The following is a 14,873-nucleotide window of genomic DNA, read 5'->3' as shown; positions in this document are numbered from 1 at the left end:
GTCATATGGAGACTCTATGTTCAACATTTGAGGAACTGCCAAATTGTTTTCCAAAGTGTACCATTTTTTATTTCCACTAACAATATATGAAGGTTTTATATTCTCTACCTCCTCTCTAACACTTGTTATTGTCTGTCTTTTTATTTTTATTTATTTATTTATTTTTTAAAAGATTTTATTTATTTATTTGACAGAGAGAGATCACAAGTAGATGGAGAGGCAGGCAGAGAGAGAGAGAGAGGGAAGCAGGCTCCCTGCCGAGCAGAGAGCCCGATGTGGGACTCGATCCCAGGACCCCGAGATCATGACCTGAGCCGAAGGCAGCGGCTTAACCCACTGAGCCACCCAGGCGCCCTGTCTGTCTTTTTATTATAGTCATCCTATTGGATGTGAATTTGTGGCTTTGATTTGCATTTTCCCGATGGCTAATGATATTGAACATCTCTTCATGTGCTTATTGGCCCATTTATATCTCTTCTTTGGAGAAATGTCTATGCAGAGCCTTTGCCCCTTTTTAACTGGATTGTCTTTTTATTATTGAGTTGAAAAGTTCTTTATGTATTCTACATATATGATTAGCAAATATTCTCTCCTATTCTGTGGGTTGTCTTTTTTAATTTCTTGGCTGCCTCACTCTTTTAGGGCTCCATAAAGCTGTTTCTGGAGAATATCATTTTTGTTGGCCCAAACAGCTCATAATGGAGTCAGAGAAAAAATGTGTAAGAAGTTAGAGATGTGTTTCAGCATGAAGCACAGCTTTGTTTATGCTGTTAATTAAGTAGAGTGTGGACTCATTTTCCCTGTAGAATATTTGCTGAATATTATGAAACAGTGTTTTCAAGAGTGTGGGAAATCCAAGGGAATGGTTGCCTTGATTTTACAGGGCATCTCATTCTTACGATCTTCATGTCTTCAAACTTTGATAGGCTCAAATTGGCTTTCCAGAAGTCACATTAGGAATCCTTCCTGGTGCAAGAGGAACCCAGCTTCTCCCCAGACTCATTGGAGTTCCTGCTGCACTTGACTTAATTACCTCAGGTCAGTACAAACCCTGCCAACAACCGTCTAGAGCAATGTGAGGAACTGAATGAGAATGTAGAGAAATTCTAGATTGGCCATTCCCTACTCATGTAATCTTAAGAGGATATTTCAACTTCTTTGACAATCGATTTTCTCATCTGTAAAATGGAAAGAGTACCTTCCCTGAGAGCTTCTCAGACATTACCATGAAGACCACATGTAAGTGCCTTCTAAATCAAAGTGTGTACAAAGCACCAATTATATAGTTCAAGTGTCCACACACAGACACTGGTATTCATATAAGGTACGTTATATTCAGACTCAATTTAAAAATTGTAATATAAATAAAAATTAAAACCAGAATTGTCACAGAAAGATTTCATGTGTCAGTGTGGCAAAGACTGAATTTTTCCTTTCACAGGTATTAAGATTTTAGCTACAAATGAAGATTGTTCTTTTTCACTAGGGAATGTGAACAGTACAATACTATAAAACATTTAAACACCCTAGATTTACCAAATACTGCTGAGACTTTTAAAGAGATTTCCAACTGAGATAAGGTTGGAAGAAAGAGTCATGTTTTGGTTGACGATATTTCTTCGGGTCAGGAATTTGGGACCAGCTTAGCTCGATTCTAGCTCAGGGTTTCTCATGAAGTTGTAGTCAAGACATTGACTGGAGCTGTAGTCATCTGAAAACTTGAATGGGGCTAAAGGATCTACTTCCGAGTGGGTTCCCTCACATGGATGGCTAGTGGATGCTGACTGTTGGCAGGAGGCTTCATTTCTTCTCTATGTGGACCTCTCCCTACAGCTGCCTGAGTGTCTTCACAACATGGGCAGTGGCTTCTTCTGGAGTCAGTGATCCAAGACAGAACAAGGCGAAAGCTGTGATGTCTTATGACCTAGCTTTGGAGTCATGCACCATCTTTTCTGATTGATTATGTATATACATAACAGATATATAATATACATTTATACATCTATACATGAGATATATATAATATATATGTATACATAATGTACATATGATCTTGCTTATAGAGGACTTCACTATTCAACATGGGAGGGGGCTTGAACACCAAGAGGTGACACTCACTGGGAGTCACTTTGGAGGCTAGCTACCACAACTGTATACTCACACATATGCCTACCTATGACGTAAGTCACGTAAATAGTAGGTTAGATGGAGATAAGTGCCAAAGAGAAACATAAAACAGAAAGTGGGAATATAAAATGTTAGGGATAGAGGGGTAATATTTTAATATAAAATGTTAGGGATGGAGGGGTTAAAAAGGCTTTCCTATGAAATGATATCTGGGTGAAGACCTGAAAGAGGTGAGGAGGCTTATTATGCCAATATCTAGAGGAAAGTATTCCACATGGAGAAAATAGCAAACGCAAAGCCCGGGAGGCTGTAGTACGCTTGGAAGTATCAAAGAACAGCAAGAAGGTTGATACAGCTGGAGTGAAGTGAGTAAGGGGAAGAGACATAGGAGATGAAGTGGCATCATATAGGGCTTTGAAGATGATAGAATGGGACTTTGGCTATTCTTCTAAATGAGGCAGAAAGGCATTGGAGTGTTTTGAGCAGGGGAGTCACAAGCTCTCATTTATGTTTTTTAAAAGATCACTCTGGCTGTTGAAAATACATTAACTGGAGGTAAGAGCAGAGGTAGGAAGGCTACATCATGATTAGCAACCTGCTCTAATCATCCAAGGGTGAGATGAGGAGAGCTGAAACCTGAGTGGGTAGCCATGCAAATGGTGAGACATAGTCAAATTCTGCCCATGTTATGAGGGAAGAGCTAGCAGGATTTTGTGACCCATCAGAAGCGAGAGGTGCAAGAAAGAGGAGACAGAGTGATTCTGGTGGCCTGAGCAGCTGAAAGGATGGTGCCATTATTGAGATGGGGATTGTTGCTGGTGGGGTAGGTTGTAGGGAGAAATCACAAGAGCTTACTTTGGGACATGTTAAGTCTGAGAGGACTATGGGACATCCAAGTGGAGATGTCAAGTAGGCAGTTGGACAAACTGGCTGGGGTTTAGGAGAGAGGTCTTCTGATCTCTCAGCCTCCATTTTCTTATCAGTAACAATACCACACAGTTGCTTTAAAGAATAATGAAATCACAGGACTTGCTTCTGGTAGAGTAGCTGCCACATAGAAAACATTTAATGAACAGCAACTGTGACAGGCCAAATAATGCCACCACCACCACCACAGATGTCCTTGTCCTCATCCCCAGAACCACTGAATATGTTACCTCACATTCAAAAGGGACTTTGTAGATGTGAATAACTTAAGAATCTTGAGAAGAGAGATTATTCTGGATTTTTCAGGTGGGCCCAATTCCTTACAAGCATCCTTAGAAGAGGGAGGCAAGAGGTCAGAGAGGAGAGATGTTGCCAGCTGGCTCTGAAGATGGAGGAAGTGGTCACAAGCCAAGCGATGCAGGCAGCCTCTGGAGGCGGGGAAAGACCGTGCAACGGATTCTCCCTTAGAGCCCCCAGACAGTTTTGCTGACCTATTTCAGACTTCCAAACTAAGCTAAGCTAAGAAATGTGTGTTGTTTTAAGCTGCTACGTTTGTGGGAATTTGTGGAGGAGGCTAATACAGTACCTCTTGATAATGAAGCCATTAAGACTGTTAGTCTTTGGTTTGGAATATTTTTTTTTCTAACAGAGTATGCTAAAAAAAAATTGTTATTGAAAGTCGAAGATCCCCTGCTGCTGTTAATGTTGAAAAAAAAAACCAAACACCAACTTGGTAGGCACTGTGCCCATAGGAAGTTAATAAGTAAACAGATTTGGATTAAATTAATGAGTAAATAGCTAATCTTTTTGGATCTTCTGGAAACCATTAGAGAGCTAATTCTGGAAAGTGAAGCAATTAGGACAACCACCATTGCTTTTCCACACTTCCCTTAAAATGCTACCTGAAAACAGCTGAATCTTTCCCAGTAACCGCAAAAGAGAAGCTTGAGCCCACTCTGATTCGTTGCCTGGTGTTCTCTGTCCAATCAAATGACAAGGATACAGTGCCCTGCTCTTCTGCTTTCTCTTTTTAGGGTTTGTCCTCCTTGTTCACTGAACAGCATACAGAGTTTCTGCTCTGTTCTTGTAGAGCTTTGCTCCAGCCCCTGAATTTCTTTATGGTCATTCCCGGGACAGGGGTACTCTCAGGCTGTAGACTTTGAGGAGATACTTCTTAGTAGTACCTAGAATAGTAAGGGAGATGTTGTGAGTGGCATCCTTATCCTACCTGCTTTTCAGGTGGGTTAAGTTCAGGTGAGTTTTCTCCGTATTTGAACAAGATATGAAGGGTAAATTTTAGTAGCCGGAGCTCCCAAGTAGCAATAATATATATCAGCAAATACAATTCAGGGACCCAAACCCACAGACAAACAAAAAAAACTTAACACTGAGCCCCAAACATCTCAAAATATTCCGTGGTGTTAAAAGACTGAAACATTAATGTGAAACAGATGAAAGAAAATGAAAATCTTAGAAAATAATCTAACTTAGAAAATACTGCATTTGTTCAATAAGAACCCCCTGTCTAAAATCAAAACACTGGGCCAAATAACTTCTTTTCGAAGCAATGAAAAGAGGACTTGATCGGACAGACAACTCAATCAGCAAGTGCAGGATAAATAGAGATCCGTTTTTGAAATTCAGAATCTAACATAAAAATAGAGAAGGTATGTATTCGAGGTCTCTGCTTTGAATAACAAGAGTTCCCAAAGCATGAAGCAAAAAGGTGAGAAGTGGTAACCAAAGGAAAAAACAGAAGAAACTCTTCAGATATGAAATGGAGCCAGAGGTCACATTTCAGCAAGTTCACCATTTTCTTGGAAAAAATGATGAGATTTCAATTGCCTGATGTATCTTTGGTAAAGATTTTAAACTTCTAGGAAATGGAATCCTGAGAGCTCCCGAAAGATAAAAACAAAACAAAAGACTACTTTCAAAATAACTACAATTACTCCAGCCACAAATAAACATTAACTATAGGGAACATTGGTATACTATCCTAGTACCCAAGGTTCCAAGGCAGAGCTGGTGTGTATCAAATCAGATCATACGCAGTTCTAGTACATGACTGTTGCATACGCTTGTCATATTTTTTAAAAGATTTATTTATTTGTCAGAGAGAGAGAGAGATCACAAGTAGGCAGAGAAGCAGGCAGAGGCAGAGAGAGAAGCAGGCTGCCCGCTGAGAAAGGAGCCCGATGTGGGACTCGATCCCAGGACTCTGGGATCATGACCTGAGCCAAAGGCAGCCACTTAACCGACTGAGCCACCCAGGCATCCTGTATGCTTGTCATATTTTATTATCCTTACATTATTATCATTTTATTTTATTTTTTAACGATTTTATTTATTTGAGAGAGAGAGAGATCACAAGTAGGCAGAGAGTCAGGCAGAGAGAGGGGGAAGCAGGCTCTCTGCTGAGCAGAGAGCCCAATGTGGGGCTGGATCCCAGGACCCTGAGATCATGACCTGAGCTGAAGGCAGAGGCTTAACCCACTGAGCCACCCAGGCGCCCCCATTTTAAAGACTGTATAGAATCCTAGGATGTAGAATCCTAGTCTAAGATTCTGTACAGTCTTTAAAACAACAAGCCTATTCTAAGATTCTATACGATCTTTAAAATGATAATCTATATCAGAAATTCTGAAAGTAGGGTCCGGGTACTCCGGGGAATGCCTAAGACCATTGGGGGGGGTTCATGAAGTCAGAGCTACTTTCATAACAATGGGACATGACTTGCCTTTTCCACTCTTATTCCCTCACACATGTATAGTAGAACTTTCCAGAGGTGGTTGTAAGCCATGTGATGTCAGAGCAGATGGAATGTAGAGGATATATGAGAACCCAGCTGTCTTCTATTAAGGCAGAAATGAAAGAAATTTGCAAAATATGAAACAATGACACTCTTCTCATTGGACTTTTAAAATTTTGAAAATATAGTTATTTTGCATTAAAATGTATTCACATTAATGTTAACATTAACATTTATCCTTGTTATTATTTTTTTAAGATTTTATTTACTTGACAGAGAGAGAGAGAGAGAGGGAGAGAGAGGGAGAGAGAGAGAGCACAAGCAGGGGGAGAGGAGAGGTGAAGCAGATTCCCCGCTGAGCAGGGAGCCTGATGCAGGGCTCGACCCCAGGACCCTGGGATCATGACCTGAGCTGAAGGCAGATGCTTAACCAACTGTGCCACCCAGGTGCCCTATCCTTATTGTTTTAAAGTGATTTAATGAAGAAACATTTTGAAAGTTTTCAGTTTTAATTTCTAATATAGTAAATATTGATAGAAATGATCCACATAAACAAAGCCTTTTTGGAGTCCTCCATTATCTTTAGGAGTGCAAAATGGTCCTAAGCTTAAAAAGTTTGGGAACTGCTAATTGAAATCCATTATTTTTTTTCTGACACAGAAACCACCATACAAAACTGTGTGTACATGATCCAAATTAGAAAATAGTATGAGTCTATGTGCCTAAAAAATGCTGCTTTTTTCTTTTAAATGCTGGGGAGGTGTTATAAATCTGTACAGAGTATGAAAGGGTAGCTAGAAAAACTAAAAGTATTAAATTTCTTGATTTTCAATAAATTAAATTAGAAATTGTCTTAAGTTAAATGGTATGATAAGTACACTTTTAAGAATGTACAGTCTGTTAACTATCTAATGTAAAATTCATAAGAGGGTGCTTATAATCCAATATACTACAGAATTCAAAGCACGTAAGCTGTTCATTCTGCGAAAGATCAAATAGAAAGGAAGTAAAGCAAATAAAATATGGGGGAAATTATAATAATGTGAAATGAGTCTGTAAATTCCAAGGTTTACAAAAATTGAAGCATGGGGGGGAATATTGAGGAATCTTGTGTCTCTGTTTTCATCATTAAGTCTCAAAGGCAAGCATATCTTGGGGGAAGTCAGGAAGAAATCTGGCTTCTTTGACAAAAATGAAGTGAACAAGGATTGCCTTTTCCAAAGCACTGCTGCTTATAGAAATACCACTATTTTTAACTTGATGAAGAGAAGAACTACGAACAGTAAGGATATGATGGATTTTGATTTGCATAGAAAAGGTCACAGTGAATTAGAAGAAAACTAACATCAGAATCATATACCTATCTTTTTAAATTGTACAATTTTAGGAGGACCTTAAAAATGACATTGGAAAGGATTCCATGTAGAAAAAGATTTTTAAAGATTGGAAAAGAAGCCATGAAGAACCTTGGAAACAATCAAGATTCCCCACTTTGGAGAAGAGAAGTCTCAGCTTCAGTTACCCTGGGTCTCCTTATAGTAGCTCTTGGCAAGGTTCTCATTAAAGTCCCTTGGACCCTGGTTGTTGTCTACACTGAGGGCAGCAAGAGAAAAAGCAAGTTTAAGTTTGAGCCTGAATATTCGGGTTGTACATACAGAGCTGGATCTTTAGGCCCTCGAAACAGAATCAAAGAACCCAGAACCTCACTGACTTTGTAAGAACAGTCGTGCTACACCTCCACTTGTGTGAAATTCAGGCTGAAAGCAATCATTACAGCTGAAGAAATTTGCACCGTCTGGCTAGCTCACAGTACCTACACACTTGCCCTAAAGAGCCTTTTTGTACTCAGGTTTCCATTTTCCATTTGTCTGCCATTGATGCCCTTAACCTGGGCAGGCTGAGTCACTCACCCCTTACCCAAGTGTTGTTTTTTGGTTTTGTTTTGTTTTGTTTTTTTAGGGTCTCCACTTTGGACTCCCTTGTAAAGTTAAGAATGAGTCAGGGAAACATTAAAAAAGGCTTACTAAATATAGCCTAAGCTGATATCTAGAATCGTAACACCAACAATGGAGTTAACACTTTATTTTTTTTTAAAGATTCTTTAATTTATTCATTTGAGAGAGAGACAGAGAAAGCACAAGCAGTGGGAGAGGCAGAGGGAGGAGAAGCAGAGTCCTTGCCGAGCTGGGAACCTGACATGGGGCTCAGTCCCAGGACCTGGAAATTATGACCCAAGCCAAAGGCAGCCGCCCAACCATCTGAGCTACTCAGGCATCTCCCCCGATCCCCCTGCCCCAGTGATCTTACACACAGGAGACTTGACACCTGCAGCCACTCATCCACTCCTCACCCCAGGAGGAAATCAGGGAGCCTGTTTTCAAGGGCACTTCTTGAAAATCGCCTAAATAATGTTGCAGAGTGGCCCCTGCCGGAAACCACTGAACTGTCTATCAGATCAAGAAAACCCATTTGTAACTCTCTGAAGCACTACTAAGAACCCAGAATGGAGGGTGTGTCTCAAAGATGATATCCACTAACACTGTATGAACAGCTAGGACTGTGGCATTGTTGCCCTCAAGACTGATTTGATGATCACTTTCTGCAAGGCAAGATGGTACTGGCAAGAAAGCAAGTAAGGTGTTACTGTCTCCTTTCTTCTGACCCTGTGATAAGGGGTCCTCGTATCCCTTAACCTGCTACTTCAGAATATTCAGATTAAATTACATATTTATACCTAGTGAAGAACTCAGGACACCTCCAGACAGTAGATGCTCCTGGTACCACCGCCATCAGACACTAGATGTCGCTAGCTGCTGCTTAGTGTCCTCACTGCAGGCTAAAACCCCACTTCTGAGCCCTGCTTTCACCAAATTTAGGGTCATGGGCCACACCCTACCTGAATGGATCTGAAGGAACAATTGTCTGATCACTTCTGCTTCCCTTTTAGCTGCTGTAGTAAAAGGCAGGGCTCTAAAACTCACATTATAGCAACTCCACAAAGTTGCTGGCTAGGCAAAAAATGACAGAAGTCCACCCCATTTAGCCCGTGTAATTTTGATTATAACATAAACAGTGCCAAATTAATAATTTCCCTGTTTACCCAACTATATTCATGTTTCAGGTCTGGTATTTTTGTTTGTTTGGTTGTTTGTTTTTTTGTAATCAGTGTTGGTATTATGTCGGTGTGTATTGATGTAAGAGAGGTACGGCTGCTTTGCTGCTGTTACCATATTATTATTCTCAAAAATCAATCATTTCTTCTTTAGAGATGTATAGTTTACAAAGTACTTGTATAGTGATTTATGGAATATAAAGAAAATATATTATTTTCACTTGATACTCAGAATTACCGAGGTAAGCATAATTATTCCCATTTGCCTAGAGGGAAGGGGGATTCCCGTACAATTCTTAACCATCACACAAACAGTAGTAGAAGGTAGAGCTGAAGCTTGAATTAAGTTTTCTTGTTACCTATATAGTGACCTTTCTACTGTAAAAGTCAGTGTGTTGCTTATTTATTTCATTTAATAACAAATGTTTGTACCTAGGACAGATAACCTTCTTATACTAGAGAGAGTCATGCTTTTGCTTTAACCTCACATTGTTCTTTGTATCATTTTGTTTTAGGAAGACATGTTTCGGCAGAGGAAGCACTCCAGCTGGGTATTCTAGACAAAATGGTGAACTCAGACCCGGTTGAGGAAGCAATCGAATTAGTCCAGAAAATTTCTGGTAAGAAGAATATAGTGAAAATAGCACAAGATTGGAAGGAAGCTAAGCTTTCATTTTTTTAAATTTTTTGTTAATTATTTTTATTAACATATAATGTATTATTTGTCCCAGGGGTACAAGTCTGTGAATCGTCAAGCTTAAACAATTCACAACCCTCACCATAGCACATACCCTCCCCAATGTCCATAACCTGACCACCGTCTCCCTCCCCCAGCAACCCTCAGTTTGTTTTGTGAGATTAAGAGTCTCTTATGGTTTATCTCCCTCCTGATCCCATCTTGTTGCATTTTTTCTTTCCCTGCCCCCCAAACTCCCAACCCTGCCTCTCAAATTCCTCATATCAGGGAGATCATATGATAATTGTCTTTCTCTGATTGACTTATTTCGCTCAGCATAATACCCTCTAGTTCCATCCACATCGTTGAAAATGGCAAAATTCCATTTCTTGGAATACTATGCAATACTATGCAGCATTCCAGTGTGTGTGTGTTTGTGTGTGTGTGTGTGTGTGTGTATCACATCTCTTTATCCATTCATCTGTTGATGGACATCTAGGTTCTTTCCATAGTTTGGCTATTGTGAACATTGCTCTATAAACATTCAGGTGCACGTGCCCCTTCAGATCACTACATTTGTATCTTTAGGGTAAATACCCAGTAGTGTAATTGCTGGGTTGTAGGGTAGCTCTATTTTCAGCTTTTTAAGGAACCTCCATGCTGTTTTCCGGAGTGGCCGCACCAGCGTGCATTCCCACCAAAAGTGTAGGAGGGTTCCCCTTTCTCCGCATCCTTGTCAGCATCTGTCGTTTCCTGACTGGTTAATTTCAGCCATTCTGACTGGTGTGAGGTGGTATCTCATTGTGGTTTTGATTTGTATTTCCCTGATGCCGAGTGATGTGGAGCACTTTTTCATGTGTCTATTGGCCATCTGGATGTCTTCTTTGCAGAAATGTCTGTTCATGTCTTCTGCCCATTTCTTGATTGGATTATTTGTTCTTTGGGTGTTGAGTTTGCTAAGTTCTTTATAGATTTTGGATACTAGCCCTTTATCTGATATGTCATTTGTGAATATCTTCTCCCATTCTGTTAGTTGTCTTTTGGTTTTGTTGACTCTTTCCCTTGCTGTGCAAAAGCTTTGATCTTGATGAAGTCCCAGTAGTTCATTTTTGCCCTTGCTTCCCTTGCCTTTGGTGATGTTTCTAGGAAGAAGTTGCTGCGGCTGAAGTCAAAGAGGTTGCTGCCTGTGTTCTCCTCAAGGATTTTGATGGATTCCTGTCTCACATTGAGGTCTTTCATCTATTTTGAGTCTATTTTTTGTGTGTGGTTTAAGGAAATGGTCCAGTTTCATTCTTCTACATGTGGCTGTCCAGTTTTCCCAACCCCATTTGTTGAAGAAACTGTCTTTTTTTATTGGACATTCTTTCCTGCTTTTTTGAATATTAGTTGACCATAGAGTTGAGGGTCTATTTCTGGGGTCTCTATTCTGTTCCATTGATCTATGTGTCTGTTTTTGTGCCAGTACCATACTGTCTTGATGATTACAGCTTTGTAATAGAGCTTGAAATCTGGAATTGTGATGCCACCAACTTTGGCTTTCTTTTTCAGCATTCCTCTGGTAAACTTTCATTTTAATAAGGGATTCCTTAAATATCTTATGGTATATCCATGTGATAGAATATGATAGAGGTTTAAAATGAATAGGAAACTACATATTGATATGTTATGAATGCTCTGACAAATTGTATTATTAGGTGAAAAACACTACAAATTGGGGGCCATGTGTGGCTCAGTTGGTTAAGTGTCTGCCTTCGGCTCAGGTCTTGATCCTGAATCAAGCATCAGGCTCCCTGCTCAGTGGGAAGTCTGCTTCTCCCTCTGACTCTCCCCATCTTGTGCTTTCTCTCTCTCATAAAAATAAATAAAAAATTAAAAAAAAACCCTTATACATCATTGTGTATAGTGGTTCACCATTTATGCAAAAAGGAAAGGGGAATGGGACTGAATGTCTATATGGGGAGAGTGTACATATGTAACTGTTCATCTACACATGAGATATTTCTGTAAAGATTCATAAGAAATGATTAATGGTTGCCTCTAGGAATGGGGCTGGTCAGCCAGAGAAACTGTTGGAAGAAGACTTTTCATTGTTTACACTTTTCATTATTTACCCTTTTGTACTTTTTGAATTTGTACTGAAATAATGTATTTTCTGTAAGAAATATAATAAAAATGAAAACAAGCAGGGCCCCTGGGTGGCTCAGTCATTAAGCAACTGCCTTTGGCTTAGGTCATGATCCGGTTCCTGGGATGGAGCCCCACATCAGGCTCCTGCTCAGTGGGAAGCCTGCTTCTCCCTCTCTCACCCCCCCTGCATCTGTTCCTGATCTAGTTGTCTCTCTCTCTCTCTGTCAAATAAATGAATAAAATCTTAGAAAGAGAAGGAGAGGAAGGAAGAAAGGAAGGAAGGAAGGAAACAAGCAAACAAACATTTCAGCAAATAGAAACAAGCCAACCAGGATGCCTGGGTGGCTCAGTTGGTTGAACATCCAGCTCTTGGTTTTGGCTCAGGTCATGATCTTGGGGATGTGAGATCAGGTTGCACTCTCAGCAGGGAGTCTGCTTGAAGAGTCTCTCCCTCTGCCCCTTACCCTACTCTCTCTCAAATAAAAAAATAAATCTTGAAAAAAAAAGAGAAAGAAACAAGCCTCTGTGATTTGCCACAATGAAACCATAGTTAGGTCTCAGCGAGCTATCTTTTCTTTCTCTGGCTGGTTTCTTTCTTTGTGGATTCATGGCATTCCTTTAAGAGTTCTTGGGACTGGTGCTCCTAGAGTTTTCCCTTTTTCTTTTTTTCAGCTATTCCTTTTCACTTTATGGAGATTGGCAGCAAGATGGGGAGGGTTAAAGAGTGCCGGAAAAAATAATTGGGAGCAGTGTTGGGTCACAGGTAGAGCTGCGTGTTCATCTTTCTGCTTGGTGGTAGGCAATGGCTCAGTGTCATTCAAAGGCATTCTTTTGAAAAAGTCATTCTTTTGTGGACCCTGGCAGGGACCAAACACTTCCCTGAAATAATCTTTCTTTTTGTGGCTCTAGCCAGTTGCGGTTTCAATGCAACTGTAAAAGCTTGAACTGGAGAGGCCAGGGACTGTGGGGCGAAAATCCTGGTGACTCATAAAGAGAATTAGCAAGTCTTTGCCCAAAAGGGAATGAGTCTCCTGGTATCTTTCTCTGCCTTCCATACAATTGTCTCCAACTTTTTGTCATCAATTTCATCGTACCTCCCGGGAGGCTTTATTGTCGTGTTAGAAGTCACTAGGTTGGCTGACAGCAAAGGCTGTTTGCGTTTGGAGATCTGTACACGAGTTTTTGGTTTGGGCCTTGTGATAGACCCATGTCTAGCATTGACACCCACGGCTTCAGTTTGTAAAGAACTAGGTCTCGACAGGAAGTTCTTTTCCTTAACTGATTTCCCCAGATTAAGATTTGAGAGTTAAGTAAATAAAAGAGATAGATGAGGATTGTAATCTAGTAAATTGTAAATGGTCTGTTTTAATTTTTAAAATCTGACTTTAAAAATAATCTTTAAATGAGAAAACTAATCATCAAGTTGATTTTTTTTTTAATTTATAAAATGTATAAAATGGCTTACTTGGTTTCAGCAACATTGCACAGTTTGTCCACTTGGTGGCATCCAAATATTGAGGAGGAATTAGCTGCCTTTTCTTTCTTTCTTTTTTTTTTTTTTGAATCCTTTGCTTTAAAATTTGGTAGTTTACCTGTTAACAGTAGGGAAATTATTTTTGGCTTTGGATAATTATGTATAACTATTTTAAATCATAATTATGAAGACTGTACAGAAATATGTAAAATTGTGTATAAAAATGTCTAAAATATAAATTTACATAGATTCTATAATTATAGCTGTATAGAGTATGAATATAGCCAAAAATTTAAAGGAAATATGTAAAAATGAAAATAAGTTTTTTTTTTCAAGAAATTTCATAGTAATCTTTGCTTCTGTTTTCATTTCTTCAAGCTTTATTGGGGTATAATTTACACACAATAAAATCCACCCATTTCAAGTGTAGAGTTTGAAGAATTTTTGTAATTGTTTATAGTTGTGTAACTACTGTCACAATCAATATATAGTTCTATTACCCTAAAAAAAAGTATTTTCATGCCTCTTTCCAACAGATTCTCTTCCCTTCCCCTTCGCCACAGATAACCACTGACCTACTTTCTGTTACTATAGTTTTGTTTTTTTAGAATTTCATATAGTTGGAATCACAATATAGCATGTAGCCTTTTGTGTCTGACTCCTTTCACTTAGCATAATGTCTTTGAAAATGATCCACGTTGTTTCATGTAATAATATTTCATTCTTTTTTATTACTTAATAGTATTCCATAGTATGGATATCATTGTTAAATATTGGAAACAACTCAAAAATCTAATTTTAGGGGATTGTTTACATAAAAGATGGTAGATCACAATGAAGCAACCCCATTCAGCCATTAAAACGTCCATATTTTAAAAAATTTTTTTTGGTTTTTTTTTTTCAAAGATTTCATTTATTTATTTGACAGAGAGAGAGGGATCACAAGTGGGCAGAGAGGCAGGTAGAGAGAAAGGGGGAAGCAGGCTCCCCGAGCCTGATGTGGGGCTTGATCCCAGGACCCTGGGATCATGACCTGAGCTGAAGGCAGAGGCTTTAACCCATTGAGCCACCCAGGTGCCCCTAAAACTTCCATTTTTTAAAGAAAGTTGAAGAACTTGGGAAAATGCTTACATGTAATATTATAGAAAACAACAGATAGGAAATTGCACAATTGTATGTGTCTACATATAATATTTGCATAAGGAAATAAACTAACAAATTTTTGTCAATGGTTATATTGGGTGGCACATAATGAAGACTTAATTTTTTTTTAAAGATTTTATTTATTTATTTGACAGATCACACGTAGGCAGAGAGGCAGGAAGAGAGAGAGGGTAGGAAGTAGGCTCCCCGCCGAGCGGAGAGCCCAACGTGGGGCTCGATCACAGGACCCCAGGATCATGACCCGAGCCGAAGGCAGAGGCTTTAACCCACTGAGCCACCCAGATGCCCCAAGACTTAATTTTTTAAAAAAATTATTTATCTTGGGTTGCCTCGGTGACTCAGTTGGTTAAGCTTCCGACTCTTGATTTCAGCTCGGGTCATGATCTCAGGGTTGTGTGATTGAGAGTTTCAAGGAGGGCTCCAAGCTCAACGGGGAGCCTGCTTATTTCTCTCTCTCCCTCTCCCTCTGCCCGTCCCCCTGTACACATACTTGGCGTTATGTAAAGAAATATTA

General features: G+C 39.5%; 1 protein-coding gene across 4 annotated transcripts in view; it reads left to right on the top strand.

Moving 5' to 3' along the window:
* EHHADH (enoyl-CoA hydratase and 3-hydroxyacyl CoA dehydrogenase) overlaps positions 1-14,873 on the top strand; it is a 48,051-nt gene that overhangs the window by 15,330 nt on the left and 17,848 nt on the right. For all 4 annotated transcript variants that reach the window (XM_032875562.1, XM_032875563.1, XM_032875566.1 and 1 more), the window contains 2 exons: positions 927-1,038; positions 9,434-9,538. In XM_032875562.1, coding sequence (XP_032731453.1) covers positions 927-1,038; positions 9,434-9,538 — 217 coding nt within the window. The remainder of the gene's footprint in view (positions 1-926; positions 1,039-9,433; positions 9,539-14,873) is intronic.

This window comes from Lontra canadensis, unplaced genomic scaffold, assembly GCF_010015895.1.
Source record: "Lontra canadensis isolate GAN:19392208 unplaced genomic scaffold, GSC_riverotter_1.0 scaffold56, whole genome shotgun sequence".
Classification (NCBI taxonomy): Eukaryota; Metazoa; Chordata; class Mammalia; order Carnivora; family Mustelidae; genus Lontra; species Lontra canadensis.
The sequence above is the reverse complement of the archived record's forward strand: the minus strand, read 5'-3'. Positions and strand labels throughout refer to the sequence as shown.